This window comes from Rhea pennata, chromosome 4 (assembly GCF_028389875.1).
Source record: "Rhea pennata isolate bPtePen1 chromosome 4, bPtePen1.pri, whole genome shotgun sequence".
In the NCBI taxonomy this organism is placed as follows: domain Eukaryota; kingdom Metazoa; phylum Chordata; class Aves; order Rheiformes; family Rheidae; genus Rhea; species Rhea pennata.
Window position 1 is genome coordinate 48,980,830 of NC_084666.1, and position 20,322 is coordinate 49,001,151.

Below are 20,322 nucleotides of genomic sequence, written 5' to 3' on the forward strand. Positions count from 1 at the left end.
CTCACTGCACTCTCCAATATTTGGCATAAAAGTTTGGTAACGAAGTTTGATTTCTGGAATAAGGTAAGTGGTGCATTGTTTTCTAAGGAGATGAAATTGCCTCCTAAGAGCTCCTGGATACCATGAGACCACCAGTTCTCTACACTCAGTGAAATCAGGGTAGGGCAAGGGCAAGGGTACAAATAAACTCCCACTTTCTTAATCTCACAGTTCTCCAATGCAATGTTATAAACTCTTACACTGTCCTTTCTTGTGCTAACAATCTGTATCTGTCACCACTGAGAAGAAAGAGGTTTGTGAAAGAGGTATTTAAAAGTGCACTAGAGAATGCAGTCTCTTGGCTATTTGTAATTTACTCATGCAGAGCAAATTGAGCCTAACTGTCAGACTCAGCCCTGAAATCACTGAGGAGCATGAGTTGTCCTGCAGGACTCTCTGAGACAAGGAAAAAACAGGAACATTACCAGATCTGGTTGTTTCTGATATAAAAGAAACGGCAACCTGCCCTCATGTGCTACATGAGGAAATGTATTTGGGGTTGTTCTTCCTCTTTCAAATTGCTCATATTTGTGACCCCTACTTTAGTCTTTTCTGTCTTTTTAGTAGGAAAACGAAAACCAACAAAGCTCATACATAACCAGACCTGCCTTGTCAGCAGCAACAATCTTTCCTTCGCAGGCCAAAGCTACAGTTCATACCACTGTTTTGCAAGAATCACAAAAGCAAGCAGAAGGTCGACCTCTGCCCTGAGAAGTGCACATACAGTGCTCAGTTTCACTTTCTTGTTTTCTTTGACTTTACCTTCACCTAAATTGACAAGTACTTTTCATTATGCCTTAATGGACATTTGGCTCTTGCACTGACAGAAGCATTGTAACATCTCCCTGCGACTGGGAGGATGGAAGCATACTTTATTCCAGTTGTGGGGAGCAGATTTTTTTTAATTCAGATTTACTCCTAGCCTTATTAATTATTTAAATAGCATTTAAGTATAAATGTTTCACAGCTAATAAAAGATTCCTGCTGTGCAAGATCAGTAACCCAAAATATACTGCATATGCACAGGGATTCAAAATAATACACAAGCAATACAGTCGGAGGGCACCCAAAAAGGTACCAACACTTCAGTGCTTTGGTTTACTTGCACAGCAGAATGGGAGCATACCTGACAAAGTTCCAGAGCATCTCCTTGCTTTCTAAACTGTGGCTAATATGTGGCAGAGCAAGGCCACCTCTTGTATCCAGTAGGATGGAATCCCATCCATAGGAGAACACTATTCTATCCCCTCAGTAAAAATAAAGTAAAAATCCAGACCTATCACCAACATTCATTTGGACAGAAGAAGTTACAGCAGCTTAGACTAATGCCTACATAAATACAAGAATGAAGTCTGGTCATTGAATTACCTCATTCAAGAAAGAATAGAAATGTACCAAACCAACTTCAAAGGTTAAGGACATGGCAATCGCATCCAGTGCTAGATAGTTTTAGAGACTTTGGCCAAACTGCACTGCATTTATAGAATATCGGTTCTCTACAATTTAGTTCTCAGAAGCATTAGTATCCTGCTATTGATCTAGCCAGGGGAAAACTCTGAAGCTAAAAGAAACAACTTACATACCGGAGAAAACTGACATATGTAACACTCACAAAATTTAATCAAGCAACAAATTCTACCATCAGTCACTCCTATATCAGTTAGTTTGTACTTTAAATGGTTGTTTAGGTTTGCTCTTACATGAAAGTAGAATTTAAAGATGCACAGTGAATTAAGCAGTGGATCAGTCTTCAAGTCTGCAGTGTAAAAGCTACAGCAAAAAAAGATGAGACTCCTGGTTGAGCTGTTTAGAACACTGGTACGTTTAACCTATTTCTCCATATGCAACAGTATAAAATGGATACTTTACAGAGCTAAACAAACTGCTCATCAGTTTGCATATGTATGGCTAGTAACAGTTTTGCCTATAGGAGTGGACCAAGATCATCCCTGTTTACAGCATTACAATTTCTACACCAAGGTCCCATAAAATCTGTGGAAGAATTTCTGGAGAGTAATGAAGCCAAATTCAACCTATTATCATATTGTATTCTACTAGCAGATCCATATGGCAATAGTCCAAGGAATTTTGCCAGATTCCCTTTAATTTGCAACAACAGTGCTGGTCTCTAGATCCTGACCTGTTGTAGAGTTGGTTTTAGAAATTCAAAAAACCCATAGCCAGGAATACCCTGATTTAACTAGGTCTATTCCACAGATTCATGACTAGATGTATAGCTGTACAGAAATTGTAGATTCTGCCGCTACATGGGAATACTGCTCTGTCCTTTCCGGTCTCAAGCTGTACTAATTAATGAATTTCAGTATGTTTGCCAGGAATCATTTTAGGAAAAGACCCAGACATCAGGTCATCTCTGTCTGCTTTGTATCATTGGGGTAATTAAAATTTTCTCTAAAAATCAGTGGGAGGCAAACATCAAGGACAGAGTGGGAGGAGAAACAGGAGAGAAAAAACTGAAGACTTGGTAATAGAGCTAATGAGAATAAATTTATATTAAAAAATAAGCATTTAAAATCTGTTCCGTGACTTTGCTGCAAAACAAAACCCCCATTTCACCCTCATAACACCAGCTACTCAGAACATGCATCTATTATCCCGTAATATATATGGAAAAGAATTAGCATTCCAGCAGTTATCTACTGCAAAAGGATGCTGAAACTCCAAGGTCATTTTGAATCCTATGAAACTCTGCTACTAGTATAACCACCTCTACTACGGTAGTATTCTAGAGGACAGTATTTCTCAAGACAGGAAGAATATTAGTACGGGTTTTTATCTGGGTAATTTTCCTTCAATATATACTTGAATTGCAGTTGGTAAATAAGACAAACACACACACACACACACACACACACACACACACAGAGAGAGAGAGAAACACTTCAACCGATGTTTATTGAACTATATAAAACACTGTCCACCTTGACAACATACACTGCCCTGCCCTCATACATCTTATAGCTATTGTACTCCTTCCATTTCCATGATAATTGGCTATAATATGTGGTAATTTAAGATCTGGAGGTCTAGTAGCTAATAGGACAGCGTAAGAGAAACTTATCACCACTACGGTCTTTTCTTGACTTTTTTTTTTTTTTTTTTTTCAGTGCAATGGAAATTCAATTCAGCTTAGATCCAGCAACCTGCACAAAAACAAAAAATATATATTAGAGACAAAACTGCTCAGAAGAAGCAGCCAACTGTTTTAGTGGTTCACAATTTGTCCTTACCCTGTTAGAATTCATAAACATTTTATCTCTTAGGGTAATGAAGACAGTGGCTGTGCCATCCCTTGTGCCATTGTCTGCAAACATGAAGTAACAATACTATTTATGGCAAGTTATAATTTTACTGTAGATATAAGCCTTTCAGGAAGTGCAAGTGAAAATAAGGTTGTTGAATTCTATAAATCTTAAAATATATTGCCATAAAAGCAGCAGTTCAGCCATTAATATTCTAATTATAGTCTGTATTTTTAACAGTAAGAAACATATTCAATATGATGTATAGTTCTAGATTTTTTGAATTGGAAAGACTGCAGAACCTAACAGGAGCAACTGAAAAAATAAAAGTTTAATTGTAATAGAAACTACAAAGATTAACTCCTAGAAAGAGAGGCCAAAACTCTTATTTCAAAATTGATTTTTGTATTGATTATAACCATTTCATGAAAGTTTTAAAACCAAACAATATTGAAATCTCTAATATGTGAAGTAATATTCTTCATGAATTGTTGGCTTTGACCTTTTTCATTTTAATTTATGATGGACAGTGATAGATCAACCCATTTAATTTCTGATTTTGGTCAACATGATCCTTTTCTTGTTCCAGTTCTCTCACACACACAATTCAGAAGATATGAAATACATGCACTAGAAATTATTGACATCTAAACAGAAACTGTGTTCAGTGCATGTAAGATGATAAAGCTGGTTATTTCTACAAACCATGCAAACCATTTTCAAAAAAGCTTTCCAAAGTCTTCAATAAAAATTATCATCAACTTCATTAGAATTCTGAGGTAACTTACCTCCCCCACAAGGTTACCACCGTGTCCGCTCCAATGCAGGTGTGCCTGCCTCAAAGTAGTTCTCCCAAGTTTTGTGCTTCGGCAGCCATATGCTATTAAATACAGTTTGATGTGCACTGGCTTCTATAAGACTGCACAGGATGTAGATTTTCTGAGGGTTTGGATTTTGAGGCTTGAATTCCACTACAAACCATAAAACATCTTTATACAGTATTCACAATCATTATATTTTAAAAAAAAAAATCCAACCAGATTTGAGGGATGCCTGAAGCTAAACAGGTCCACCAACAAGCAAACATCAACAGCACTCTTGATGTTGCGTGGCCCACTCTATTTAGTTCAGCACAACAGTGTATACAGTCTGAAAAATAACTGAATAAAAGTCAAAACTAGAAATAGGAAATATCCTTGGACAAGAGCCAAAGGACAACCCACAAAGCTCTAAAATAAGAAGTTCCTAGCCAGCTTTCTCTTTGCTGCAAAGATGTCGTTTGCTCAGACGACCTGCCTAGCAGCCTGGCCGCCATAACCAAATGAAACACTGCTTTGAGGGACTCACGGACACAATAGGTCTCGGTCTCATAGTAAAATTGTAACACCTGCTATCTGGCCCCTCTTCATGCAAAACGCATTGGAAGACAAACTGCTAGAGTGAAAAAAGAACCGAGCACATTTGCAGGCATATCTGATATATGTACACTCTTAAAATGACTCATTTTGCTTGACTACCTTGAACCACACAGTTCATGCGGGAGCTTTAATGAAACTAAACATAGTCTGTAAAACAAGAGATTACAGTCTGGAGGACAGCTGTGAAAGGAGGGGGAAAAAAAAGCATATCAAGGTTAAAATGCACGTCCTTTGATTACTTGCAAATTATGAGTTTGTTGACTCAGCCTTTTCTAAAAGTAGCACTCCTCATACAAAGACTGCAACTTCCACTGTATCAAATCTTGTTTCACCTTTTAACAATTCATAAGAATGACCCTGACAGCAGCCTGTTCACTGCTATCAGCCGACCCATTTTATTTATTGAAGGAAATGAGGGAGTTAACAATATACTAGGCTTAAATACCACACATTTGTCCACCACACGAGCAGAAACAGTAGATTCACCTTCTCGTCTATGCTCACACCAAGGAGAGTATTTTAGAAGAAGGTTGTCTTTCCCCAATATACCTTCACGTAATGGCTTTACGTACCTTGTTTAGTTACAGAAAATACTTAAAGGAACAAAAGATGAAATGCCCAGTTCAATTAACTAACAATATATATTGTATTTTAGAAAGACAGGTACTAAAAGGGAAGATAACGCAGAGGAGAATGTATTTATTTTTCTCCTGCAAAGAGCATGAGATGTCCTGAGAAGATAAAAGGCAGTACTTCAGAACATAAGTTGGGGCCCAGTGATAAAATAACGAGCAGACACAAATGAACATGATCTCCCTTAAATTTCAATGGAATTTTGTTTTTCTAAAACTGTGTGTGTGTGTGTGTGTGCTATTTTCACATCAAGATTTCTCCAAAATTAATCAACGGGAATCTGAATAATTGTATTTTGAGAGCAAAAGTATCAGAATGAATGTCAATGACTTTGGAAGTGACACTATTCCAACTGTATCACACAGCCTTGCCAGTATTTTCTCCTGCAGTAATTTCCCTGCTGCCACTGTGAGGATTTATATCTTTCCTTGCTTTGTGCAATATTTTCTGCTCTTTGTTTTTGTTAAAATCCATTTCTTATCTTACGTTATGACTGCAAGGTTTGGGGGCCCAAAGAATATATTCTTCATGTGTATGTACAGCACCTACTGCAATAACGCACTGACACTTCATTAGTGTAAGTGGCCTGCACACAAAAATATTGGAAATAAAGGATTATCAGCTGACTGCCACATCATATTTATTTAAAAATCTGTTAACATGAATTGAAGTATGCTAACCTTTTTGGTAGGGCAAAAGCTCACTAGAATTCTGATGAGGGCAGACAAAAAACATGAGCGCATCTTGCACTATTACCCAGTGCTCTATCATCAGCAGCAATCAGGCAGGATGCCATTCACATCAGCTTAGCCAATATAAAGCAAAAGAAAAATAGAGCTTTTAAATTCAATGCTTCACTTACTATAGGAAGCAGCAACAAAGTATAATTCTTAGGTCACGCTGCTTCTGTGTAAGAATTCACTTTTTAAACTCTTCAGGAACGCAAGAATTATTCCTCTCCCCATGTGCTACAGTGTTTCACAGAATACTGTCTTTCACTAACAAAATTTTATTTAGAACACCTATTTTAACAGGGCTTCTCCTTGGCTTCTCCACACACGCAAGCATAGATCATCTAGACTGAAAGCAACAGTCATCTGCATTCCACTCCCTTATCAACACTTCAATTTACATGCTTAGGAACATTGTCTGTGCTGCACTTTGAAGATGAGGTCTGTATCACTCAGAAACTTCATGTAAAGTTAAGAAGGCAGTAATGTGTGCCCACATATTTGTGCATGTGCCATGTATTTATAGTGCAGCATTTTAGACTGCTTTTTATCCCCGAGAGCATGGCTATTTCTTTTCTTTTTTAATCTAAAACGGTGACTCACATTTTGGAGTATTCTAGTGGCCATACTGGTCCAGGTATTGATCCAGATACAGATCCTTTTAATGTCATCAGTGGCAGTCATAAACATGCATGAAGTTTTGGTATATAGCCTTCTTATTAGGCCATAAATTAAATCAAGATTTAGAAAAGAGTAGTCTTTTAAATGAAACAAAAGATTTGTAGGCAATTATAGCATCATGCATCTCTGTCATGTGGAAGAGCTCTTCTGCAAACCACAGAGCAGAGAAAGGGCTTTTTGAGCTTGTATACACTATACTGGAATGAAAGAGCTGCTGTGCTTTCCACCAGAAAAAAAGATGGAGTTCCTCATTGTAGTTGTTTTCTTTAGAGTCAGCTAAGTATTAAGGCATGTACTTTGAATTAAGTCCAAGAGTAATTTCAGTAACACTTCTGATTAGTTATGTGCTTAAACTTAAGCATAGGCTGAATGCCTTCCTGAACTGACGCTCACATGTTGCTTTCCAAACTCTGCCTTACTGGAGATGTCTTAGCATACCACTTCTTCCTAAGTCAAACACTTGTTGACTTGAGAAACATTCAGCTTGTGGATGTTTCATATTGCTACACTAGAGCAAACCACCACAATTGCAAAGCATTGCTTCTTGGACCCCTGTTGCAGTCAAAGAAAAGCAACATGAAGGTTCAAATAAGCTATTTTTAGTATTTCTCATATGTCCCTTTACCATGATCTGCCATGCTGTCAACAAATGGTCTTAGTTTAAATGATGACAGTGCCACTATGCCCTAAAATATCTTAAGGATTTGACTGCAGTAGAACTCCTTTAAATATACAGTGGTTACTAAGTGGAGATTCACAGCCCACACCTGACAGTACCACTTCATACTCTCAAATGAACAACTGACTTCACTTCCTTCTGGTTCTCCCATCTGTATCATTAATATTGTAAGTATTATATACTGTTATCTGTTTTAAGACTAAAAATTTTCAGGTATTACTACATGAAGTTGATATTAGGTTAAGAACTCAGTCGTATCAAATTTTTCTCTTCCATTTAGTTAAAAAAAATTATAAAAGTGCCTACTTAAAGAACAAGAAATGAAAACATTGAAAAATTTCTCCATATGACTAAGTTGTGAATGAAACAAAGCTAAGACAAAGATACATTTTGTCTCAAATATGTAAAATCTTTGTCCTTTATGAAAAGATGAACAAAAAAGAAAAACAAGTAAAGACATGTTATTTATAAAGGAAGCAGCACAATTAGCACAATTACTCAGAATGAACATCTTCGAGCTAATTTTGCCTGCAGGTCATCTGAATTTTAGGAAAAAGTGTATTTTACTATGACTGTTCCCTTTCAGAAGACTCTGGCTTCCTAATCGCCATAAGGGACGTCTATCTAGACTTTCTCTTTTCTTCTCCCAACTTTCTTTCACTGTAATTTTCATCTTCTTTCCATTTTTTGCAATCTTACTATTTGTGCTCACTATTCTTTCCTTCCCCATATGCTGGCTTACATATTCCAGGCCCACTACGATTTTTTTTCCAACCTCCTCCCTCATCTTTTTCCATTTCTTAGCTTTCTTTTTTTATCCTGTTCTTTTTCCTCTTAAAATGATGTTCAGAGAACTCAGAAACCAAAATGGCTCACATTACCACTGAGGTATCTCTAAATGACAAATAAATAACCCCTTTGAATAGTGACACTCATTCCAATGAGATGCCAAAACATTAAGAACAGCAAGAACACACACACACTCTTCACGCTGTCATGGAGTGTACTGCTGTTCCTCCTTACTGCAACTCAGAAAACAGGACCAGAAGTGCTGTGATGTCAGAGATTCCCTGTCTGTGAAATCCTTGAGAAGAAAAATAAATTTCTGTCCTTCAGACCCATTTGTTGGGGGGGGGGGGCGCAGGGGGAGGGAAAGAGAAGGTAACACCTTTTATTTTGTCCAGGTTCACTATCCTTATTCATCACAAGATTACCTAAAGAACAAGCAAAGATTATTCTCAGCATTTTTAACTGCTGTGTATTAACACAGCAGTTGTCAGCCCCTGAGTTTATTATCTCAGAAAAGGAGTACTTAGAAAAAGGTTAACTTCAGAGCAAATGAATACAGTGATGATGGACAAGAATCACTTGATGCTTTTTTAATGAAGAGAAGGATATGGGACATGGAAATCAAGGGATACCAGACAGATACGACAAGATAGAAGAGGACAAGACAGACATACAAGCATGAAATGACACTGACATTAAAAAAAACTTCAAAGTGAAGGGCAACAGGAGGGCTGGGGCACACAGTCAGTCAGCACAAAACATAGCAATTCCACGTAAAACTACAAAGACCTTTGAATATCAAAGCTGTACATGCACATCTCCTACACCCATGTGGCAGAAGCAAGCAAGACTATACACCAGGTCCATTTTTCCCTCTATGGGTTGGGAAGTTGCCCCCCTTCAACAATTGTTGGTTCTGAGAAGCTGGGCAAAAGATTATCTCAGCTTGCATTTATTCTTCCCTCTTCATTCCAAGTAAAGATCTGCTTCTGCAGCTCATCTGGCCGGACATTGAGAAATACTCTACTTGAGAAAGACTTATCTATTCATAGACAAGAAGAAAAGCTTAATAAATATTTTCCTGATGCTCTCCTATACCTCTTCTAGTCTTAATCGTGGTGCAATTCTAATGCCAGTTAAATGACCACCAGGCTGAACAGTCTTAGCTTCTGGCATTCAGTCCCATCAGTGATCTGATATTTGCAATGTATCTCATCTCTGACCTACTGTAAGTTCCCAACAAGGGTTTGGAAGCACCTATGTAGTCTGTTGCACTGACTGGTTTCTAGCTAACAGGAAATAACGTGCTTATCAACAACGTTTAAAAAAAAACAGCTTCTGCATTAAGCAAGATATTCTTATCTGAGGGCAGGTCCCTAGATCCAGTTTTTCCACACACAAATTGCTAGAAGTTCTCTAATTAGGACTCAGCAGAGTGATTATAGCAGAGTTACTGCACCAGGATTTCAAAGTCAGTAACCCAATTAATTATGCCTCCTACTGAAAATGAATTGTGGAGCTCCTTCAGTAAAACTGTCCACACAACATGGCATAATAAACATTAATGGAATTTAAAAAGAGTTTGAGGAATTATAACAATTTTTACCATTTTACTAATTGAATTACTGTATTCAAACTGGAAATGATGACTGCTATTGCTTTTATAGTTTGAAAGTTTGTTAGTCATTTCATTTGCTACAGAGGAAAAGAGATGCCTTTCCACAGCCTGCCAAAGCTATAAATCAGATAGGCAGGAAGTGCTAAGTGTTGCTTCAAATTTTGCTTAGTACACCTCCATCCTGACCCCACCACACATGAACAATTCCAAACTTAGCTTCTATTAGCAGAAGTTGCTAATAACTAGCAAAGAGGCAGATTAGCGGCTGCATCAAATATTTGAAAGTATTTTATATCCACAGCTGGTAACTTCTCCTGGGACTTCACCAGGGTCATAAATAAAACAACACAAGTGCAAGACTCTTAGAAATTAAAAATAACAATATAAAATTAACATTAGACTAACAATAAGCCTGTCTGCCTTCAGTAGTAGCTCTTTGGTCTGCCTAAGGGAAGAAGGCTCATCTGTAATAGCAACATATTCAATTTGACTATAAAATTACTGCAGTGTCTGAATAAACACCTCTCCACCAACTTTCCTATAAACAAACAGAAGTAACACTTAGGGCTTCCTTCCATCTTGGAAGCAGCTCTAAGTGTGGAAGAGAGGTCATTGTAGGCAGACCACTGATGGTGAGTTCACTGTTAGAAATGAAATGACAGAAATTCCTTAAAAAAATATATATATATATATATACACACACATATATATACATATACATATATATATATAGCTTCTCTAGTTCTAAGGCAGGCATAAAAATTGTGGAAAAAGCTGCAGCATCATTCTGTGTTACTTTCCATACCCCACTTCTGTACGTTTTCAGAACAATAAGAAAAGTCACTACAACTAATGTTTCAAACACAAAACTGAAGTCTAGCTTTTAAAGACATAGGTGACTGAGGTTGAACAACACTAAGCTGGTGCTAAACTGAGATAATCTAGTGATTTGAATAAACAGAACCAAATTCAACCTCATATACCATTAAAACATCCTGGTTCTGCTTGCTTTATTTTCTTAATTTGTAGAGTCATTGCAATAGCCTCAAAATCATGAGCTTACCTTCATTTATAGGCTCCAAAATGAACAGCAGCTTATACTTCCTAGAAGATTTATCTCTGAGGACTTCAGTCGTATCTGTAGTACAATATTTTTCCAACAGAACAATATCTGCCAGAGGGTTGCTGTATGTGTGCATGAGTGGGTGTATACAGAATTACACTATAAGTCAACTAAGCCAACAAAATTCACCATGTGGATACAGCTATTCTAAGAGAAGTTTTGCCTAGTCTGCATCATTCAGAGAGGTGGCATAATTAAACTGTCAGAAAAAATTGTGAAGGATTTTATTTACTGTAGATAAGACTTGACTTAGATAGCCAATTTCAACACTGTTGACCTTTAAAAGAAGTAACTATTTCACTGCTCAGAGTACACAAGAAAGAAGAGTGTGTGTGGGGGGGAAACACATTCTAATTTTTTTTTTCATAATTTTCTTCAAAGTAGCATCAAGGGAGATGCTACCTATTGCCCCAGTACCCCAGTCAAAAAAAGGAATAAAAAATCCCAGAGGAATCTGACACAGACAGGCAGACATTCAGTTCTAGAAGTCAGCTTGGACATGAAGGACTCCAAAAGGACCAGCCAAACAATGAGACCAGTAAAACATATCTTTTTTTTTTTTTTTTAATAATAATTCTAGAGTCCAGATAACATGCAGTGATAATTCTGGACATCTGCACTGTGCAGCAGCTTGTTTGGGTAAGGTATCTCAGTAACCAGCAGCTGCCACAGCAGCAACTTCAATTTTCAGTGTTAACTCAAATGTGAGATCTTAAACATACATACAGTTCAAACGGAAGTATTAACACCTTGCTCTCTTATAATGCTTTCTTACCTAAATAATTCATAGTGCATTAAAGTCATCTTTCTATTGTATGAACTCTGAGGAAAACTAAGACACAGAGCAATTAGTTCAGTGAGACCTTGGTCAAACTACTCAGAAGAAAATCTGAAAAATGAGCCTGGGCTCTCTCTTTTCCAGTCTCGTTATCACATTTGTTGATAATATACAATATGCAAATATGATAATGAAAATCTATTTGTACATTATATATACAGAAGCTACTGCCAGGAAACATGCATCCTGCAATGTCATTTTGCATACATACAGGAGTGCTTATTAAGTATAAATGGCCAAAACTATACAAAATGGAGAAGATATTCTTTAGAAATAAGTAATTTATAATGTGATATTTAACTTCAGCGTACACAGTAAGCCTAGCAAATCATTTCAAGCAACGTTCAGAAGCGTGGAGATGCATCAAACATTACCTTCTCGTGGTTTTCAATAAGGATTTCAACCACAATGTTCTGAAACTTCAGGTCCATGATGGCTGCTACAGTTTCTTCCTGTGGCCTCATCAAGGTTGGTCCAAATACTACTCCTAAATTTGCTACAGTCATTAGATTCTTCTTGGCATGCTTTGAAACACTTTTTGAAAAGAATTGAAGGAAAAAACAGGAAATAGGTTATGAAAAATTTCCATTACTGCTGGAAACTTCAGTCTACTTTACAAATGAAAACATTACATTTCCTTAATCCAAGTTTTAGAAGTTTGTTTTGTGCAAAGTTTCCTCAAATAAAGTCATACTGAACTCTGGAAAACAGAAAAGCCATTCTTCCACTGGCAATTTAAAAACAAAAGCAGTCTCTTACTGAACTTAAGTATATACAATGCACTTAGCCTTGGACCAGGGCAAGTGTGAAACCAACCTAAATTTGCTAACAGATCTCCACTATTCGCTTTGCCAGAGTTTGCAAAAAGAAAGTATAATGTTCCCTTTCTCACTTCAATTAAACCTCAACTGCTGGCAGGATTGCTAAAGTAAACACTTATATGGCTTCATTAATGGATTAGATTTCTGTTTTCCCCTCCAAAATACACACAGCTTGAGTCAAACGTCTTGTCTGCTTTTGCACGTTTGGTTCTTGGTATTGTGTACGACAGCATCATGATGGGCTTCAGCTCCAGCTACACTTAACTAGACTCTTCATAATTAAAAAGAGAGAGAGAGAGAGAGAGAGAGAGAGAGAGAGAGAGAGAGAGAGAGAGAGAGAGAGAGAGAGAGAAGGTAGGACAAGAGTTCTGACAAAATATAAAACAGGTTAGGATACTTACTTTGCTAAATGTTTCACCAGAATGTCCAGCATCTCTTTGTTCTTTTCTGGAAGTTTATGGACCAAAAAGTGAACAGCATTAACTCGAGACTCAGGACTCCCACTTTCTACAGGACACAGAAACAAATAACTATCTCAAAAAAAAAAAAAAAAAAAAAAATCCACAAAAACACAAAGTTTCTCCCACCCCTGCACAGAAACATACTGCACACACTCTGCTGCAACACTTACGTATCTCCAAACATAGCAAAATTGAACATATGTGCTTTGTTTTTGCAAGTAATCTTGTTCTAGAACTATTTGCTTATTTACTTCTTTTGTGAACTTATCTTTCAATCCACCTGCAAAAGGATGCCTTTGTCTCTTCATCTATATTTGAAAATTGACAGATGTAGTAGTTATTCTGCTGCATCAAACTCATCTGCTTATAAACATACTGCAAGGTGACAAAGATGTTATTCTTGTAACTCTCGTTGTGAAAAGCCAGAGTGAAACTGCACTTCTTCACATTACATAATTGATTGTTCTCATCACTAGAACTCAGTTTTGCTAGTAATAACAACAGCACATCTAGGCAACTCTGAATCAGAAACTGAATAAGGTAACACAGTAGGTTAAAATGCTCAGAAAATCTAATGACCTCTGAAGATACAGAACAATAATCATAGGAAAGATAAACAACTAAGGGAGATTACTAAGATAAAGCTCCTGAGTAACAAATACATCCCTCTCTAGTACAGTACAGAAATTAAGTAAAAATAAGCAAGGAGCTTTTTATTTTGCACGTGTGCATGTAGGCACGCACACATTTGTTGAATAATTTTGGTCACTGTAGGCTTCTGTAGTACACAGATTAAAAAAAGCATTTGTGAAAGTTTTCATATTTTTCAAAGTGCTATTAAGTAAAAGAATTATATCTGAGTAGTAGCTTACAATGAAAGGAATGGAAGTATTTCTCTTCTATATAATAATATTGCAGTACTTGGGTACATAAATAGAAAAATTAAGAACCTATTCTGAATGCAAGAAGTTTGATACCAAGACAACTCATCAGATCACTTTTTATTTTAAGTTAACTTTGATTAAGTATATTTTATATAAAGACCTTCACCGTATAGTGTTACAGATTTCATTTTATTGTATTTTATTAATTCTTTTGCAGAGAATACCCCTGTACCAATTGCAAGAAAAGGTCATGAAAATGCAAAATGTTTAGCTTCTAATCAGCTGATCAAAATTCATATAGCTGCAAAAACTAAGCCTTTTTTAAAGCAAGAGTTCTTTACATATATGTGAAATCACAAACTCTCATTAAAGGATGGTTAAGCAAATTAATCACAAAATGTTGTCAAGACTTACATAGTTGCAATCTAAAGTTGCACATTTAAAACAAGACAATTGGAAAGTTTTTTTTTTTTTTTAGAGGGGGTTAAGAGTTGCAGAGAAAAGGATACTCATTCTCTGTGTGTTTTTTTATTGTTAATAGTCAACATAGGAAACACTGAAAATTTGTTTTTAAATTTACACTAATCACAGTCTAGCCTGCAATGTTATTAAATTTCCCTCCCCCACTACACAGAATCAGCACCTCTACAAAAATGTTTGCTACTTAATAATGTACTAAAATAAGCAGCTTCACTTTAATTCTCTTAAAAAGAAGACTATAAAATAGAGAAGGGAAAAGACAGTGAGAAACTGCTGATAAAATTTCATAGGTCAAGAAATTACTTTAAAACTTTCCAATATAAATGGGCAGACTCAGTATCTAGGCAAATATCTGGAAGTCTGCTCAAGTAGTTGGCCTCCAAGATGTGTTGGGGCAATGAATTTCATGGGCTAGTTTTCATTTTGAATTAAGGACCATAATCAAGCACATTCTGCACTTCTGTAAAGTCATTACAACAAACTAAAGAAGATAAAAGCAATTGTCTCAAAGTTTATTTTAATTTTACTTCTCACAGTTTGCCAGAACTGCTACAGGCTGGAAAGCAAATCAGCTAAATATCTGTTTGATACTTTGCCAGAAATTTTCTTATACTGTTTTCCTCCATCTTCTTCCAACAAATTCCATGCACATTAGATACTGTACAGCTGAATTACAACTGCTGTTCTCTCTTCTCTATATCTGTATGTTAACTGCCATAGTGTAATTTGGCCTGTACTTTCTTTTCTTCTACTAATATATGAGGAAAAGTCAAGCTAGCCTCAATACAGACCTAACAAGGTCCTGAAAAAAAGAGTCAGGCAATAGTGCTTTAAGGATTCAAATGAGACTGAATTAGAATCATAGAATCAGTAATGTTGGAAGGGACCTCTGGAGATCATCTACTTCAACCTCCCTGCTCAGCGGGGTCACCCATAACATGTTAGACAGGGTTGCATCCAGGTGGGTCTTGAATATTTCCAGAGAAGGAGACTCCATTTGTTTATTTTCTTTTACTGAGCTTCACACTCTTTATTAATGGAGGGAAAAAAAAATCACAATCCCATTATAGGATGTTTATCTTTATACAATTAAAGTAATATGAAAGAACATTCTGAATGTCTAGCCAAAAACTTTTACATAGAAATATCACATCATGCTAAGTCTGCCAAAAACTTGTCTGTTAAAATTTCCACATTTTAAAAGATTTTTATCATTTCTTATACCTATGTTTTACTGGGTTGAACAATTTTTTCTTAAACTGCATTTACAGTGTGCTCCTCAGACACAACAGTACTATCAGGAAAGATTTCTATTTGAACTATAACTCAAATATTTACTGGCAGGAACGATGAATTCTCCATGCAACTCATACGTCATTAAGGGCTCTGGAAGGCTTCTGTAAAACAAGGATGACGTAAGTAAATTCATCTGCATTCATTTCTATATGTATTTATTCTAAGTAGGAAAGTTATTATTATTTTTTTAAAAACATTCAGTAGTGTGATCCTTGCACTGGAGGAAACTGTTTTTCAGGGTGTCCCTTGGATTTCAGTGATTTCCAGTGCAAAGGGAAAATCTGTTATCAAAAGGAAAAGCTGAGGAAAGTAAGACTAAATATATCCATTCACATTCCATGAGCTGAACCAATGTCTCCAATCCAGAATAAGCACCTTTCCTAATCACAATACTGAGACATTTCACAGATCAAAATTGTATACCTATACTATGTAATTCATTCTTCGTACGTGTTTTCAAAATGCTAAGAGTCACAAGCCAATGCACTGTGGAAAAATAAAAAGGCCTAAGATAGTTAAGTTTGCGCTACAGCAACCATCAAACTTCTACATCTTCTCAAATGCAAATGAAATCAAAAACTTTAGTCATAAATGAAATACATACTGAATAATGGATATCAGAATTAAAATATTATCATTAAAATCTTCATTTATTAAGATGACTTTATAGATGCTTATGAAATATTGTAATAAACACCCAGATAGGAAATACTTTACTATGTACACATCTTTTTTCACTCTTTCTTAAGAGTTAAAAATTTCCCTAAGAGAGACCTTATACCTGGAAGATCTCTCTTCAGCATTCCTTGGCAGTGGTTACACTAATAATTCCTTTAACAAATACAGAAGATTAAGAATACGGCATTTGTGTTAAAACCAGAAGAGAGTCGCACAAAATCTATATTCTTAGGCAATTAGTAAAGTATTTTGATCAGGAATTGTACAAGTTATTTGAACACAGAACGCATCCAAGATTCTTAACACTCAATTATTACTGTTTCAACTAGAGTATCAGAGCGAGGGCCAGAAGGACAAGGTGAAAATACTAACAATTTCATAATCTTTCCCCCATCACTCTACCATATTGAAATATAGGGCAAAAATTCTCTTGTAATAACCTAACCTGAATCTAAGTAACACCTCTCAGCAAGTTTGCTAACATTTCAGTTTTCTGAATCCGTAGTGAAAATTCTTACGTACCTAATACAAAAATGTTTTGGAGTTTATCTCATATTAACATGAATATTAGTTTTGCTGAATTATTTTACTTTGCTTTCCCTAAGACAAATAATAAACATGCTATTTGCACAAAAAAGCACTTCTGTTCCAAAATAGAGGAAAAGTAAGTAATGTAACCTAACACATAACATAAGAGAATTAGACTATGAAATTCATAGTTGTGGGGAGAGAAAAGGAGAGAGACTTACCGCAGATATTGCTTCATAGCACTAGTAATTGTCTTCACTTCCCAATCTACAGAGTTTTCCAAATCAACTTCATTGCAGGTTTTAGGATCTAGTAAATAATCAGAAGGGGGTGAGAGGAGAATGAAAAAAGGGAATTCTAAACCAGTTCCAAATACAGAACTTTTTAATAAGCAAAGTCCAAATTTTCACAGAATGTTTGTCCAGGCTAGAAGCTCAGTTATAGTGATTTTCAAAAAAAACAAACCAAAACAAAACAAAAAAAATAACAAACAAAGAAAAAAGAAAAGAAAAATATCTCCATGAAATGAATAAGGACCCATTAGGACACATTCCCTTCTTACTATTAAAATACTAACAGGACTTAATATCCAAACCTCCTTATAAATTTTACGTATTCCGTTTTTAAAAAGTAACTCAATGTTGTTTTTCTTTTTAAAGACAGGTTAAAAAATCATCTTCATGCAAAACATTCTATACAGCAACTGTATACTTCCTTTCCTTTAAAAAACGACCTTTCCTTAAAAAAGACAATTTTCAGGGAAGAGCTGATCACAGAAAAAGGTAGATACAGATCACAAACAATATAGGAAAAAGAAACATCCACTAAATGCAACTTTTTCTGTTCTTATTTCATTGTTTAAAATAGAGGTACCCTGAAAAATCTTTTCTAATCCTTTCTGTAGTTTGTTTATGAACAGTTATTTCAGTCTGCTGATGAAGAATAGCCAATTGCTATAAATTGCAATATGACTTTCTTCACTATGTGAAGTTTTGCTTCAAGAGTAGAAAAGAGACTGTTCTCTGTAAGAAAGTTTGCTCTACAAGATCACTTCGTTTTTTCCTTTTACTTGACTAGTTTTAGTCAAGAGGAAAACAGTATTTGTTTTCCTGAGGTTGTCAATTAAAAAAAAATCCTCCCATTTTTTATCAGGTTAGCTGATAGGCAGCTATCAACAGGATGAAGGAAAGTGAACTGTCACGTCTGAATGATCAACATGGTGAAAGATTTTTTGACAGAACACAGAAAGTACCATGGCACACTGACACTTCTTGCAATGAAGAAAAGGCTTAACAACTCAAAACAGGAAGTAATAGCTTCAAAGCCAGTCAAAAAGATCACACATATGTTGCCAAATTAGCCCAATGTATCTTGTGACTTAAAGCACCTGAGTTTATATCATTACCACTATTACCACACATTTCTGTCAGTTGCTACAGTAAACTACAGCAAGGCTAACCAACACAGATTACATCTTGACCAGTTCATACAATTCAGAACTCTTATTTTGCTTGTCAGACAAATGACAGATACATTCAAAAAAATCAAATTAAGCACTCTGATTAAAGGTACAGTCCTTTCACTGGCACTAAATAATTCTGTTCTAAAGGCTATGCCAACCAATTATTTCTGTAACTAAATATTCTCCCTCATTATATCAATTATTTAAATCTCATTTTAAAATACAAGTCAGATAACATTTTCTACTGAAATCCTACTAGCCAACCGTCACCCAAACTCCTCAAGATTGTCTAAGAAAAACATTTATTTTCCTCCCCTTTATAGCATGCTAACTTCTGAATTCACATTCTCTTTTTTGAGCAGAAAACCTTGGTACTGAATTCATGAAATAAAACCTGCCACTCATGAGAAACCAAAGACATCTATGAAGATTTTGTTATTAAACCACTGTGTAATATTCAGGGTTTTCAAATAACCTCTTCATCTTTTACAGTCAAAGGATTCACTTGGTTATATGAAAATCATTGGAGATGAACTTGGAGAAGAATAAAACAAAACATCTGAACTGCAAACTAGCCTACTCAAAATATATATACACAAACACACACCCACCAAATATAAAACTGCAGAGTTATATTTGACTTTACTCCCTCCACTTCAAACATTCCAGGCCATTATGTGAACTGGAACTTCAACTGTGATTTCTAAATTGATTCTATTAGTTCTCATGCTATTTGCTCATGTAGCAGCCACTGTGCATTGAGTGGCAACTTTACGCCTATAAAAATAACCATGCACATTTACAGAACAGCTTTTGACAGATCAGCTCTAAATTTTATGCAAATGTTTCTGACAATAAGGCAGCCAGGGTTTATAAAAAAAACAGCCCAGTTCACTAAACTAGGTTAGAAGTAGAATATCTCTTTTTGTTTTCACATATAATATGCTACTGCAGAAGTGTAAGTATACTGTCTTTTACTTTATATAAAATAACAAGGAATTCAGTGTAATAGCTTTGAAAGCTGCTAGTTTTAGAAAGGTAGAAGTTCTCAGAGTTTGCTGCTACAAAATGTTAACACCTGGCACTTTTCACACCAGGCTGTATCAGAAGTCAAATTTGAACTCAAAAGTAGAAGTTTCAAGCCCTCAGCAGTCACTTCATCATGAAGAAGAGGCTGTATGAAAGCTGACCTGTCTCAGGCAGTTTGTATGAAATGAATCACCCCAGGTTTATTATGCAGATCATAGATGAAATAGGAAGCAGTTCCTAATGCCTTTCAAGAATTGAGCCTCCTGATGGCTGGCAATGCACCTGAATTGCTTATGACAGAGATTCCCAGAATACTTGAAGTTGTAACTCTGTATCCCTGTTTACAATGAGATATCACAAATTAATTTAACATTACATTTCAAGTGAAAATGAGCGTTTCATTTACCAAATGCCTTTGTCACTCAAATTTAAACAAGATGATGCCAAAAACCAGACCACTGTAGCACAATGCTGGTTACAAACAACTTCAAGGACTTAGTTAATTGCAAAATTAACTTTGTATTTCATTCTAAGCTGAAATGGATATTTAATTGTTGAATCTCACATTACATAATACTCAGTCTCACAAAGTTTTTAAATTAAAGATGAAAATCTGTACAGAGTATGAGAAAAGTAGGCCCATATTTTGGTATTCTGATGCTCTTATGACTCTACTTTCCCTGATTCTATACAAACTTTTCTGAAAGAGAGTCAAAATATGCATGCTATTAGTGACTCTGTTACCATTTGGAAGTCTTTTTTGTACTTTGGACCATTAAGACTGTGGACCTCATGGTTAATGATGGGTAGCTTAAAATACTTTGAAACCTTATTAAACATTTTACAATACAGAAAGTTAATACGAGTTCCT

The 20,322-nt window shown here is 35.8% G+C and overlaps 1 protein-coding gene across 1 annotated transcript in view; it reads right to left on the reverse strand.

Moving 5' to 3' along the window:
- ARHGAP10 (Rho GTPase activating protein 10) overlaps positions 1-20,322 on the reverse strand; it is a 149,135-nt gene that overhangs the window by 43,865 nt on the left and 84,948 nt on the right. Inside the window, exons 15-18 of the mRNA XM_062573879.1 lie at positions 17,182-17,269; positions 15,797-15,855; positions 13,035-13,140; positions 12,187-12,346 (exon numbers count right to left, since the gene is read on the reverse strand). Of these exons, the coding sequence (XP_062429863.1) occupies positions 12,187-12,346; positions 13,035-13,140; positions 15,797-15,855; positions 17,182-17,269 (413 nt within the window). The remainder of the gene's footprint in view (positions 1-12,186; positions 12,347-13,034; positions 13,141-15,796; positions 15,856-17,181; positions 17,270-20,322) is intronic.